At 37.3% G+C, this 13,954-nt stretch overlaps 1 protein-coding gene across 1 annotated transcript; it reads right to left on the bottom strand.

Annotated features, from left to right (window-relative positions):
* Positions 1 to 1,114: 1,114 nt before the first annotated feature.
* Positions 1,115 to 3,906, bottom strand: LOC308432830 (NEDD4-like E3 ubiquitin-protein ligase WWP1; the record flags this gene model as incomplete). The annotated part of the gene is made up of 1 exon (XM_080932659.1): positions 1,115 to 3,906. The coding sequence occupies one exon, from the start codon at positions 3,904 to 3,906 to the stop codon at positions 1,150 to 1,152; it is 2,757 nt and encodes a 918-aa protein (XP_080788785.1). The 3' UTR covers positions 1,115 to 1,149.
* Positions 3,907 to 13,954: the final 10,048 nt, after the last annotated feature.

The raw sequence follows: 13,954 nt of genomic DNA, 5'->3' as shown, positions 1-13,954 counted from the left end.
AAGCTTGCAAAATATCCCTTTAAAAATGTCTTCTGGATCATAAATTTCTAGGTAATACAGAAAAAGTTTTGTAAAGCCACTATTGTCATTCTAGCTTTTTAAATCTCCAAATCGCGAGGACAGCTTAATCTCTCTCTCTCTAAAACAATTACTTGAAAGACATGTGTAGTTGACAATAGTTGTTTACATAATGAGAGTGAATATAATTTAAAACTTAAGAGTTTTCAGATTTCAATATATCAAAAAATGAGATATCACTTTCCTTTTTTTTTCTTTTAGTATTAATATTTTATTACATAAATATATCCATCTGTTGAAGGTATTTAGTTTTTTTAACTTGTGGTTATTAAAAACAAAGGCATTTTACATTGAAATTTATTGTGGCACTGTTAAATTTGAAGAACATTGCAAGTTTAAAAATGTTAAGTATAGAAATGCCGGATTCTTTAAACTTCCAAAAACACCCACCATCCAAGAGTATCATGTAAATAGACACTGCTGTTGAGCAAATCAATCGAAGCTGCTCTTGGACACTGTGGATCTATTACAGGACTTCTGTGTTTACAGATATAACAATGATGGGATATTTTTTAAAACTGTTACTTTAATACAACTCAGTAAGTTGAAGTCCTTGTCTTCAGAAAAACCAGCAGTATTTTTAAAAATACACTTAAAGTAAGAGTTGGTTTAAGCCCTAAATACCTTCCTGAACAGCTATGCAGCTAAACACACTCCCACACTAGGGAGAATGTGGAACATTTGCACTTTTTCCCTGGATCACAGGAACAAGGCAAAGCAAATTCAGAGTCATGTGAATGAACGGCTGCCATGTTTAATACACCTGACGTTCTACAAAACTAGAGCCACTGTCATATATGGTTATATAGCTATATTCTTTTTAATAAATTCTCTTGCTTGCATCAAAATTGAAAGATTTTTTTTTCCTGGTCAGTCATTTCAAGGGAACAATAAATAAAGTAGAAAATGATGAACTGTTTTGCATATTTCTGTTAGGATAACGGAAAACATTTATACTTTGAGAAGTTCAGAAAATTAACTGTACAGAATGAACAGCTTATATACACTATCTGTGCAGTTTTTCTGGGCTGGGGTATTTAAATTCAAGAGCTCCTTCAAGACAAGTCATATTCATTGTTGTCCAAATCCCTCTGTCTCTTCTATTGCAAAAAGAAGCTTTTCCTTTAGTTGTTCATAACTCTTATATGGTGGTAGATCCAAGCGATTAAAACATGTATGGCTTCTTGGTAACCAGGTATCTTTGCCAACTTTTTCAATACAAAACTTTTGAGGCCCATTATTTCCCATGAGCTTCGAAAATCCTCCTAGAGGCAAGCGGCAGGTTCCAGTGACAAACTGTAAGAGCCGCATTCGTACTTCATTGTCAGCCTCTCTCACAAACTGCCAAAACCAAATAATTCGCTTGCTGTTTCTTCTATAATGTCGATATACAGTATTTCTCTGCCAGTCTGCCAAGTCGATCTCTTGCATGCCACATAGCATAACCTCCAATTCCTTTTCATCAAAGTACTGCAGCCACTGAAGGGGAACAACTTCATTGAAGCCATCCAGGAAAGCTTTGGTCTGCTCTTGTACTCCTCGGGAAAAACGCCATTCTGTCATTAAACCAATATATTCATCTTTGTTTTCTTCAGTCACCAGGATATTGGACCCTCCCAACTTTAAATCATGTGAAGTAACTTTTCCAAGAATTTCCATGTCTACAGAAAAGTACATTTCTAAGCCACATTCTTCAATATTGTTATCTCTTATCCAGATTAGAGAGTTGTAAAATTCAGTATCGATAGATTCCAAATCCTTAAGAGTAAGTTTTTTACTTAGCATACGCTTGTAGAATGGTAAAGAGAAACCAGAATTGATAAACTTGCCATGGAATAATGCCATTGCAATAAAGCGACCAATGAAACAGAAGTATGAAAGATGATCAGGATTTATAGTTGATGCTGGATTTATCTGTAAACAATAGTTATTCTTGCCTGCATACTCAAATAAGCAATATATTGGGTTCAAAACTTCATGGGAAAGCAAGAAAAACCATTCTCTTGTGAGGCCACCATAATCAAGGCCTTCTTCTCCTCTAAATATTACATATAACCGCCTCCTCAAGTCACATGGTTTTAATGACATAATCTGTTGGAAGGAATCTTCAAATAATGTCTGTCGGGACACATTGATCTTTACATGACTGGGTAGTGCATTAGACTGGCATAAGTAACGGAAGCGAGCAAGCTTCCACCTAAAGGTGCGTTCATAAGCAATCTGTGAACCACCTTTAGTTACTGATGACTTCCCATTTCGAGGATCTTTAGATGTTGCTGTTCTCGTGTTATGATCAACAAAGTACCTGACACCTTTCCCAGTATACCTAATTTCCCAACCTTCTGGCAAGGGCTCTTCATTTGGTAAGCATTGAGTTCTTGGATCTTCCCACTGGGTTGTTTTTGCATTATGATTCACAAAGTAAACTCTGTCTTTTGAATCCACTCTTGTTTCCCAGCCTGGTGGTAAGGGTCCATATGGGTCATCTTCTGCAGCTAACATTGAAGCCAAATAGAGATATCGTTGGTTGAATTGTTGCATAGCTCCCTGCAATTGATTCCGCTGGGACTGCCACTGCTCAAAATTTCGAACAGATTCCATGGTAGGCTGCTGCCAGGTTGTTGTTCTGGTGTTATGATCCACATAGTAAACTCTTCCACGGTCATCAACTCTTCTTTCCCAGCCTGGAGGCAAAGGTTGTGGTCTTTCCCATGTAGTAGTTCGAGTATTATGATCCACATAATAGGTTCTCCCATGAGGATCTTTTCTCTGTCCCCACCCTGATGGCAAAGATTCCGTGTTGCTGTTTCCAGGTGGTGGCTGCAGAGGTTCTACATGCCCTTCTGGTTGCCTTACTTCGTCAAAACCCGAATTATTTCTAGAATCAGAGTCAGGGTCTATGAGGCTCCGAGCTTCTGGTCCCACTTCTGCCCTGGCAGAGGGAATATATTCACTGTGTTCTGAGGATGCTGAAGGTTCTTGTACAGGAGGCTCTTGGATGGTGGCGCTAGTGCAATTGGAAGTCGAGGTGGTATCTTCAGATAGTAGTGAAGTACTCATGGTTGGAGTATTATCAGCTAGGGCAGATGATGATTCTCCATTAACTCTGTCACTGGTGGGCTCAGATGTGAGTGGTTTTGGAGCTGGAGTAGTTTTGGGTCTGGCAGCAACCTGAGACAGGGATGAAGGTGAGTTTTCTCCATTAACTACATGTGAACAGCATGAGCTGGGAACAACAGTATTGGTTGATACATGGTTAGCAATTCCAATAGAACCTTCAACAGCCAACCTGGGAGCTGTCCTTATTGATGGGTCCCCATTCTCATGGAAGACATCACCATTCTGCTGAATTTCCATAGGTAGTGAGGAGCTGTGGTTTGTTACTGTTTCCTGCTCAGTCACTAATCCATCCAGGACGACTGTCAGCTCCCCAGTTTGCACCAGTCCATTCTTGGTTTCCAAGGAAATTTTCAATTGTTCTTTCACTTCCTCTAATTTTCTGTTGTGTGTTAACAGCACTTGTTTCAAGTCCACTGTTGCTTTTCCTGATAGAGCATCTGCCTTCAAAATATGATGACTCCAAACTCGAAACTCCAAGGTGGACTGTGGGGTCACATTTACCATCAGCTGCTCATCCCATTTTGGATTAGAGGAACTTCTGGATTTTGCTGTTTTCTTAATTTCTCCATCTACAATGACTTCCGTATATACTGCTGTTCCAAACCAGTTCTTTTTCCTTTTCAGTTTGGCACTACAAACCGTTACCTTTAACTGTAACGTTCCACTGTGGTTATCACTCGAGTCAGACCTTGGTGAAGCAGTGGCCATGTCCCAAAATTCACCTTGACTTGAGTATCAGGAACTGTACCAGACACTGAGGATAGAAAGATGAATAAGTCACAATTTCTTCTGTCAAGGAACTCAGTCTGTGAGGAGACAACCCTGTGCCAAACTGTTGCTCCCGGGGCCACAGCCACCGCCTCCTCAGCCCTCCATGCCCAAGATCACCATCTCTCATCAGGCGTCAGCCCAGACACTTGGATCCCACACACCAAGCAGGCTGACACTCGGCCCAACCCCACCCACCCCGGGTTGCACCTCCCTTCCTCGAGATATCACTTTTCAAATATAGGTTAATTCATTCAGTTCTCTGAAACTGAGAGTGTTCATAAAAAGAGTAGAATAATCTCCCTTCTCCTTCAGTTGAGAAAATTACATAAGATATAGTTCACAGAAAGGATATATACCTCTTAACACATATCTTTACAACACAATAAAACCTTGTACAAAATAAGAGTAACGGTGGCAGATAAGTTGCAGGAGTCCAGTGACATCTGACTTTAGAACGAATAACATATTTAAGTATAAACATACTAAAATGTATTTGTGATTCATGATTTTCATTTATAAGTTCTAATTTGAATAGGAATGTAATTTGTTTATTTGATGAATCAGACAAATCTGAAATTGGATAAAATTTGTTCCACACTAAAGTAGGAATTAACAAATTCTTCCACAAAGATAGCTGCAAAATTGAAGCTACAGCTCATCATAATTCAAAGACAAGCCTCTGGGTAATATAGCTCCATCTCAGACAGTCGTAATTAATAGACCTTTTGAAATCTATTTAAATTTGCATGAAGAGGAATATAGGCATATATACCTCTTTATGAAATTTTAAATATAAATTTTATATAAAATCTAAATATGGAGTTATATATATATGCTGAAGGTCAGTGAAAATTCTAAGACATGTGCAAAGGTTATGAAATTCAAGAAGCACATCAATGACAGACAGCCCTTTGTGTAGGGTTGAGACCTCACAGGTGTTTGCCCACCAAAGTGTGCATGTATACTGCTGTGTCCTTGTTCAGCTTGGGCTTAGGCAATCACAATGGTGAAATTTCCTGGGTGTTACTTTCTACACTAAATAAAAAAAATGATCTCACATCAAACTGTTTCTCTAGCTATTACAATATTTTCACCCCTTCTTCTGCAATAAGTGTGTGTGTGTGTGTGTGTGTGTGTGTGTGTGTGTGTGTGTAAAGAGAAAGACAGAGATATACACATAAACATATACTTGATACATTTGATGGATAATAAGAAAGAAGGAAATGTTGTTCAATAAATTATAATCACATAATTGGCTTTAACATGAAAAATTAATACAACATACACAAGAATAGAATCAAGTAATTTATAAACAGATATAAAACAAAATAAAAAAATCAATCGAAGATTTTTGGATAATATGTTATAATATGCTTGAGGCTACAGTCATATATTTATGTATACATGTATATATATATATATATATATACACTCACACATGTCCATGTTTGTATGTTGAAAAATATGTTGAACAATACTTATGAAAAAAGAGCCCATAATTTGAAAAAGAGCAAAAAGATATGTACAGGAGTGTGTAGAGGACTCGAAGAGGGGAAAATGATGTAATATTAAAAAAATGAAAATAATAATAAATTAATAGACACACTAACCATGTATCATTTAATGTCTGACATATATCAGAAGGATGTGTTTAGACCATTTTATCTCTGTGCAAATGTCAATATGTCGATTCAAATAAACCTTAGTCATAGATTTATGATATACATATGCTATATGTTGGATCTTTTTCTTCCCAATCTTTAGGTTTGTCAGGGTACTGGCTCAATAGGTAATTGTACTTACATATCCATATGTAACTAAATACATAAGATGAAGAGTAAAATAGTGGCTGACAGGAAGTGTTCTGGTCCAGTGTAACTATATGAGGTAGAGTTTGCACACAGTTATCCCAGCCACAACCTTGCTATGCAGTCCAGGACTATACTTCTCAATCTTGTGCATTTTCTATCATTCTTTTAAGGACTATTTTCATAAAAAGTTATAAGATGATAATAATATAATAATATACTCACAATCTACTCAGACTGACATTGAATTTTGTTTTATAACAGTTTCATAAATTACATAACTTATTCTTGTGTACATCATAGCAATTCTTCACAATAAACCTAATTGTGTGATATAATTTATTGAAAAACTTCCTTTTACTGTCTTGTTGTGCATAAAATATTTAAAATTTCTATTTATGTGAACATTTGTCCCTGGATTTTTCTTTTATTTTCCAGTCTTCTGATATTTATCTCTGTATTTGCTTCCTGGGTTTTTGCTGCAATGTTACTTTTCATATGATTTGTAAGCCCGTTTGCAAGTTCCTGCAGGAAATAAAGCCCTTTGTATTTGTAACTGGGACCGCCTTGAAGGTATAAATTGACTTGAAGGATAGCGTCATAATGCTTACTCTCATCAATAAACATGCTGTATGTCTCCATCTGATCAGGCTTCCTTCTATGCCTTCCTTATACTTTCCTTCTATTTTCAAAAGTTGATAATACATCCTGAAAATCTATAACTATAATGCTTCAAACAATTATTTTTCCCAGGTTGCATCCAGAGGGTTGTAGTATGTGCAAAACAAAAAGTTACTTTTGTCTATTTTATTTCCAAACGCTACAGTTTCGTGCAATGACGTCATACACTGCAATACTAACGGACAATAGATGTGATGTAGAAAAACCTGTTGTGTCCCAGCAACAGTTAGAACTAATGGGGATGAATACTGGTTCTCAGTCTTCATATTTGTACTGATTTTATCCTCTACAGTACAACAGTGCTAATGCCTCTGCTTTCATAAAGTGACAGAGATTAGAGGAAGAAAATAAGTCTGAGATACTCTGTCCTAGCCTCTGCTTCCTTCAAATTATTTCCATTTGGAATTCTAGCACATATGGTCCTGCACATAAATCTCATATTGACATGGCTGATGAAAGGGGGTTCGAGCAGCAAATGCAGCAGTAGAGGAAAAAAATGAGAGCTACTGTGGTGTATTAGTCAGAGTTCTCTAGAGTCACAGAACTTATGAATAGTGTCTATATAGCGAGGTATTTATTGGTGACTTACAGTCTGTAGTCCAATCCCTTAACAATGGCCGGCAGCAGCTGTGAAGTCCACGGATCTAGCAGATGCTCAGTCCCACAGGGCAAGCAGACAGAGCCCCAGAAGGCAAGCAGGCAAAGTCCAAGAAGGCAGGCAGGCAAAGTCCAGAAGGCAGGCAGGCAAAGTCCAAGAAGGCAGGCAGGCCCAGAGAGAGACCCTTCCTTGTTCCAAGGTCCTTATGTAGGTCTCCAACTGAAGGTGTGTCCCAGATTAAAGGTGTGTGCCACCACACCTGGATCTGGGACTTGCCTGATCCAGATGACCTTGAGCTCAGTGATCTCCTTGACTTAGTGTCCTAAGATTCTTATCCTCTGTGCCTCAAGATCAAGATCAAAGGTGGGCCTTCCAATTCTGGATTGTGGTTCATTCCAGATATGGTCAAGTTGACAATGAGAAATAGATACTACTTGTGGCAAGATACTTATCACATCCTCGTTTTTTTCCTTTGAAGATAATTCTGTTTGTTTGTTTGTTTGTTTGTTGCATAATATATCTTGATTATTCCATCCTTGATTCCTCTAAAATCCTCCCCATATCTCACTCATTTAAATTCACACTCCTTCTTTTTTCCTTACAAAATGGGTATTTACAGTAAGAAGTACATGCTGACAGGAGGCTGATATAGCTGTCTCCTGAGAGACTCAGCCAGGGCTTGAGAAATACAGTGTCGGATGCTCTCAACCAACTATTGGGCTGAGAACAAGTCCCCAATGGAAGAGTTAGGAAAAGGACTGAAGGAGCTGAAGAGTTTTGAAACCCCATAGGAAGTACAACAATATCATCCAACCATAACCCTGACCCCCCTCAGAGCCCACAGAGACTAAACCACCAATCAAAGATTACACATGGAGGCACCAATGGCTCCAGCCACATATGTAGCAGAGGATGGCCTTAATGAGCATCAATGAGAGGAGAAACCTTTGGTCCAGTAAAGACTCAATACCCCAGTGTGGGGAAATGCCAGGGCTAGGAGTCAGGAGGAAGTGGGTGGGTGGGGGATCAACTCATAAAGGCAGGGGAAGAGGGATGAGACGGGAGGATTCAAGAGAGGAAACCGGAAAAGGGGAAAAGGGGATAACATTTGAAATGTAAGTAAAGAAAATACCAATATAGGAAAGAAAGGAAGGAAGGAAGGAAGGAAGGAGAGAGAGAGGAAGAGAGAGAGAGAGAGAGAGAGAGAGAGAGAGAGAGAGAGAGAGAGAGAGAGAGAGAGAAAGAGAAGAGAGAAGAGAGGAGAGAGGAGAGAGGAGAGAAACAAAAGAGAATAGAACAAAACAAACCAATTGTAGGAGGAAAAAAAGGATCCAAAAAGCACACAGCAAAGAGACAAATTTATACCAAAAGAAACTCAGTAACAACTATAGGGTTAAAAAAAAAAAAACAAAGCCAAAAGTGTTAAAAGAGAAAAATATACCCCTGAGGTAATTTTCTGAAGGGCATTTCATTGGTCCTCTGCAAAGCATGAGTCCCAACCTTAAGAGTGGTTTGTATACCGAGCCAGATGCTGCTGGGGAAAAGCAATTTTTCCTTTGCCAGTAGTTAAATAGCTTATTTATGTTGGAGATAGCTTCTGGGTTAGGGACAAGAGCTTGTCCTTCTGTCTGCACTAAGCCCTCATGTGGCTTAAACCTGTGCATTCTGCACCTTACCACAGTCTCTGTGGGTCCATATATGCGCTGGTCTTGCTGTATTTAAAAGGCCTTATTTTCTTGGTGTCTTTCATCATCTTGGCTCTTAAAATCTATCTTCTGCTTTCTCATGGGGTCCCTGAGCCATAAACCCTGAGGTAAGAAGCTTGCATACGTCATATTCTTAAGAATCTTTGTCAGTAGTAAAACTATTTTTTATTCTTTTGCTTCCATGTATTTTAATTCTAAATCAGAAATGGAAGTTTCATTCTTCTAAAGTTGCATTGTACTACTTATGATTGTCATTTTAAAATTAGTTTTTAAAGATTTATTATATTGTGTATATAAGTGTTTTGTCTACATTCCTTTCTGTGTACTACATTTATGCCTGGAGCCAGTAAAAGCAGGAAGACGTAGTTAGATCCCCATGAACTGGAATTACAGATGGTTGTGAGCAGCTTTATGAGTTCTGGGAATCAAACCCAGAACTCTGGAAGGGCAAACACGGCTCTTAAACATTTAACAATCTTTACAACCTTATTCTTAATAATTTAAATAAATCTTTAAATGATGTATTTAAATTATGTTAAAAATAACTAATATATTTTATTTCTGATGGGTTAAACATTAGTTTGCTCCTAAGACCAATGCCTAACAAGCAAATGTACTAAAAGTTTAGCAAGTAAAAGAGAATAGGTAATTTTTTTAAATTTATATAGATATACATATAAATATATAACATACAGACATATATAATATATTACAGGTAACAACTTTTTTTCTATGTCTTCATTTAGAAATGTATAGTTTATTTTGTTTTTATTTTTTTACTTTATTTTAAAAAACAAAGATACATGTACAAATTTTCAGCATTTTTGCATAAAAATATATGAATACATTTTTTAAGATTGTAATTAAGTATTTGTGGGTACATATACATACACGTATGTATATATGTAAAAATAATATAGGAAAAGAGGCCATTAATTTGAGAGGATAGGAGAGAAACTCAAAAGGGGCTGTAGGGAGGAAAGGGGGATGTAATACAGTTCTATTTTAATTAAAATATATTCTTTTTTTTTTTTTTTTGTTGAACTTCACACAGTCTGTGAGTTGTTTCTGGGGTGTTCAGACCTTTCTGGGGTTAGGATCCCATTATCAATGACTGCATATTATGTCTGTTTTTTGTGAATGGGTTATCTCACTCAGAATGATATTCTCAAGATGCATCTATTTTCTTAAGAATTTCATTAAGTCATTGTTTCTGATAGCTGAGTAGTACTCCATTGTGTAAATGTACCACAATTTTTTGTATCCATTCATCTTCTGAAGGACATCTGGGTTCTTCCAGCTTCTGGCTATTATAAATAGACCTTCAATGAACATTGTTGTGCATGTATCTTTGTTGTATGTTGTAGTGTCTCTGGGGTAAATGCCCAGAAGTAGAATAACTGGGTCTTCAGGTAGTACTAAATCCATTTTTCTGAGGAACTGCCAGACTGATTTCCAGAGTGGTTGTATCAGTTTACAACCCCACCAACTGTGGAGAAGTGTTCCTCTTTCTCCACATTCTCGCCAGCATCTGTTGTCATCTGAGGTTTGCATCTTGGCCAATCTGATTGGTGTGAACTGGAATCTCAGGGTTGTTTTGATTTTCATTTCCCTGATGGCTAAGGATGTTGAGCACTTCCTTAGATGTTTCTCAGCCATTCGATATTCCTTAATTGGGAACTTTTTGTTTAGCTCTGTACCCTATTTTTAATAGGGTTGTTTGATTCTCTGGTGTCTAGCTTCTTGAGTTCTTTGTATACCTTGGATATTAGGCCTCTATCTGATGTGGGGTTGGTAAAGATCTTTTCCCATTCTGTTGGTTGACATTTTGTTTTCTTGACAGTGTCTTTAGCCTTACAGAAACTTTGCAATCTCATTAAGTCCCATTTGTCAATCTTTGAGCTTAGAGCTCGAGCCATTGGTGTTCTGTTCAGAAAATTTTCTCCTGTGCCTATGAGTTCTAAAGTTTTCCCTACTTTTTCATCTAATATTTTCAGTGTACCTGGTTTAATGTGAAGATCTTTGATCCACTTGCACTTGAGCTTTGTACAAGGAGACAAGACAGGGTCTATTTTCATTCTTCTGAATGCTGAGTGCCAATTGGATCAACACCATTTGTTGAATAGGCTGTCCTTTTTTCATTGGATGTTTATAGCTCCTTTGTTAAAAATCAGGTGACCATATGTGTGAGGTCTCATTTTTGGATCTTCTATTCTATTCCATTGATCCACATGCCTATTTCTGTACCAGTACCATGCAGTTTTCAGCACAATTGCCTTGTAATATAGCTTGAGGTCAGGGATAATGATTCCTGCAGATGTTTTCTTGTTGTTGAGGATGAATTTTGCTATTCTAGGTCTTTTGTTATTCCAAATGAAATTGCACATTGATCTTTCCAACTCAGTGAAGAACTGGGTTGGAATTTTGATAGGGATTGCATTGAATCTGTAGATTACTTTTGGTAAGATGGCCATTTTTAAAATGTTGAGCCTTCCAATACATGAGCATGAGAGATGTTTTCATTTTCTGAGATCTTCCTCAATTTTCTTCTTTAGAGGTTTGAAGTTCTCGTAATATAGGTCCTTCACTTGCTTAGTTAGAGTCACACCAATGTATTTTATACTTTTTGGGACTATTGTGAAGGGTATGTTTTCTCTAATTTCTTTCTCCACGTTTGTCCTTTGAGTACAGGAAGGCTACAGTTTTGTTTGAGATAATTTTATATCCAGCCACTTTGCTGAACTTGTTTATCAACTGTAGAAGTTCTCTCATGGAATTTTTGGGATCACTTACATACACAATCATGTCATCTGCAAACAGTGATGTTTTCACTTCTTCCTTTCTAATTTGTATCCCTTTGATTTCCTTTTGTTGTGAATTGCTCCAGACAGGATTTCCAGTACTTTATTGAATAGGTAGGAGGAGAGTGGGCATCCTTGTCTAATCCCTGATTTTAGTGAGATTGCTTCAAATTTCTCACTGTTAAGTTTGATGTTGGCAATTGGATTACTGTATATTGCTTTTATTATGTTTAGATATGAGCCTTGGATTCCTGTTCTTTCCAAAACTTTTAACATGAAGGGGTGTTAAATTTTTTCAACATCTAGTGAGATGACCATGTAGTTTTTTTCTTTGAGTTTGTTTGTATGGTGGAATACATTGATGGATTTCCGTATATTAAAACATCCTTGCATCCCAGGCATGAAGCCTACTTGATCATTGTGAATGATCATTTTGATGTCTACTCGAATTTGGTTTGCAAGTAATTTGTTGAGTATTTTTGCACCAATGTTCATAAGTGAGATTGGTCTGAAGTTCTCTTTCATTACAGGGTCTCTGTGTGGTTTAAAAGCCAGGATTATTGTGGCCTCAAAAAATGAATTAGGTAGTGTTCTATCTGATTCTATTTCATGGAATATTTTGGAGAGTACTGGTATTAAGTCGTCAATAAATGTCTCATATAATTCTGCACTAAACCCATCTGGACCTGGGCTTTTTTTGGTTGGGAGACGTTTGATGACTGCTTCTATTTCTTTAGGTGTTATGGGATTATTTAAATCGTTTACCTGGTCCTTGTTTAACTTTAATATTTTGTATCTGTCTAGGAATTCATCCATTTCTTCCAGATTTTCCAGCTTTGTTGAGTCTAGGCTTTTGTAGTAGGATCTGACGATTTCTTGAGTTTCCTCAGTTTCAGTTGTTATGTCTCCACTTTCCTTTCTGATTTTGTTAATTTGGTTACTCTTTCTTTGCCCTATAGTTAGTCTGGATAAGGGTTTATCAATCTTATTAATTTTCTCAAATAACCAGCTTTTGGTTTTGTTGAATCTTTGAATGGTTCTTTTTATTTCTATTTGGTCTATTTCTGCCCTAATTTTAATTATTTCTTACCGTCTACTCCTCTAGTGTGTATCTGCTTCCTTTTGTTCTAGAACTTTCAGCTGTGCTCTCAACTTGCTGGTATATGCTCTCTCCAGTTTCTTTTTTGAAATACTCAGCACTATGAGTTTTTCTCTCAGTACTGCTTTCATTGCATCGTATAGATTTGGGTATGTTGTGTTTTTGTTTTCATTGCATTCTAGAAAATCCTAAATTTCTTTCTTTCTTTATTTTTTGACTCTGCTATCATTTAATAGAGCATTGTTTAGTTTCCGTGTGTATATGGGCTTTTTGTTGTCTTTGTGGTTATTTAAGACCACATTTAGACTATGGTGATCTGAAAGGATGCATGAGAGTATTTCAATCTTCTTATATCATTTGAGGCTCATTTTGTGACCCATTATGTGGTCAAGTTTTCCAAAAGATGCTGTGAGGTGCTGAGAAGAAGGTGTATTTGTGTGTTTTAGGATGATATGTTCTGTAGATATCTATTAATTCCAGTTGGCTCATAACCTCTGCTAGTTTTACAGTGTCGTTCATTTTTTGTTTCCATGATCTGTCCATTGGTGAGAGTAGGGAATTGAGGTCTCCCACTATTATTGTGTGGGGTGCAATGTATTTTTTGAGTTTTTTGTTGAGGGCCGAAGGCTGCGCCCTTACAAGATGGTGCTGGTTTCAGGTGTCATGAATCAGGTAAAGTGTGGTAAATAACCACTGGGCACATGTGCAAAGAGTGGTGCGAGCCAAGTCACCGCCCATCCCGGGGCGTCACGATCAGACCACTAGTGGGCAGCCAATCACACAGCGACACGCCACCCTTTCCGGTATAAATTAGGGTGCCTTTTCCTGCCCGGTGTCTTCCTCTTCAAGATGCAATAAAGGTTTTGCTGCAGAAGGATCCTGGTGTTCCGCGTGCATTCTTGCTGGCGAGACGGTAGCGCGGGACAAGTTTTAGTAGGGTTTCTTTTATGAATATTGGTGCTTTTGTATTTGGAGCATATATGTTAAGGATTGAGAGTTCTTCCTGACAAATTTTCCCTGTAATGAGTAAAAAGTGTTCTTCCTTATCTTTTTTGATAACTTTTGGTTGAAAATCTACTTTATTTGGTATTAGAATGGCCACTCCAGCTTGCTTCTTAGGGCCATATGCTTGGAATGTTTATTCCCAACCTTTTACTCTGAGAAAGTGTTTTTTTTTTTTTTTTTTTTTTGTTTCTGAGATGACTTTCCTGTATGCAGCAAAATGCTGGATTTTCTTTATGTATTCAGTCTGATAGCCTATATCTTTTTATTGGGGAATTGAGTCCATTTAT

This window comes from Micromys minutus (genome assembly GCF_963924665.1).
Source record: "Micromys minutus genome assembly, chromosome: 19".
Lineage (NCBI taxonomy): Eukaryota > Metazoa > Chordata > Mammalia > Rodentia > Muridae > Micromys > Micromys minutus.
This window is presented reverse-complemented; position numbering and strand designations above follow the sequence as displayed.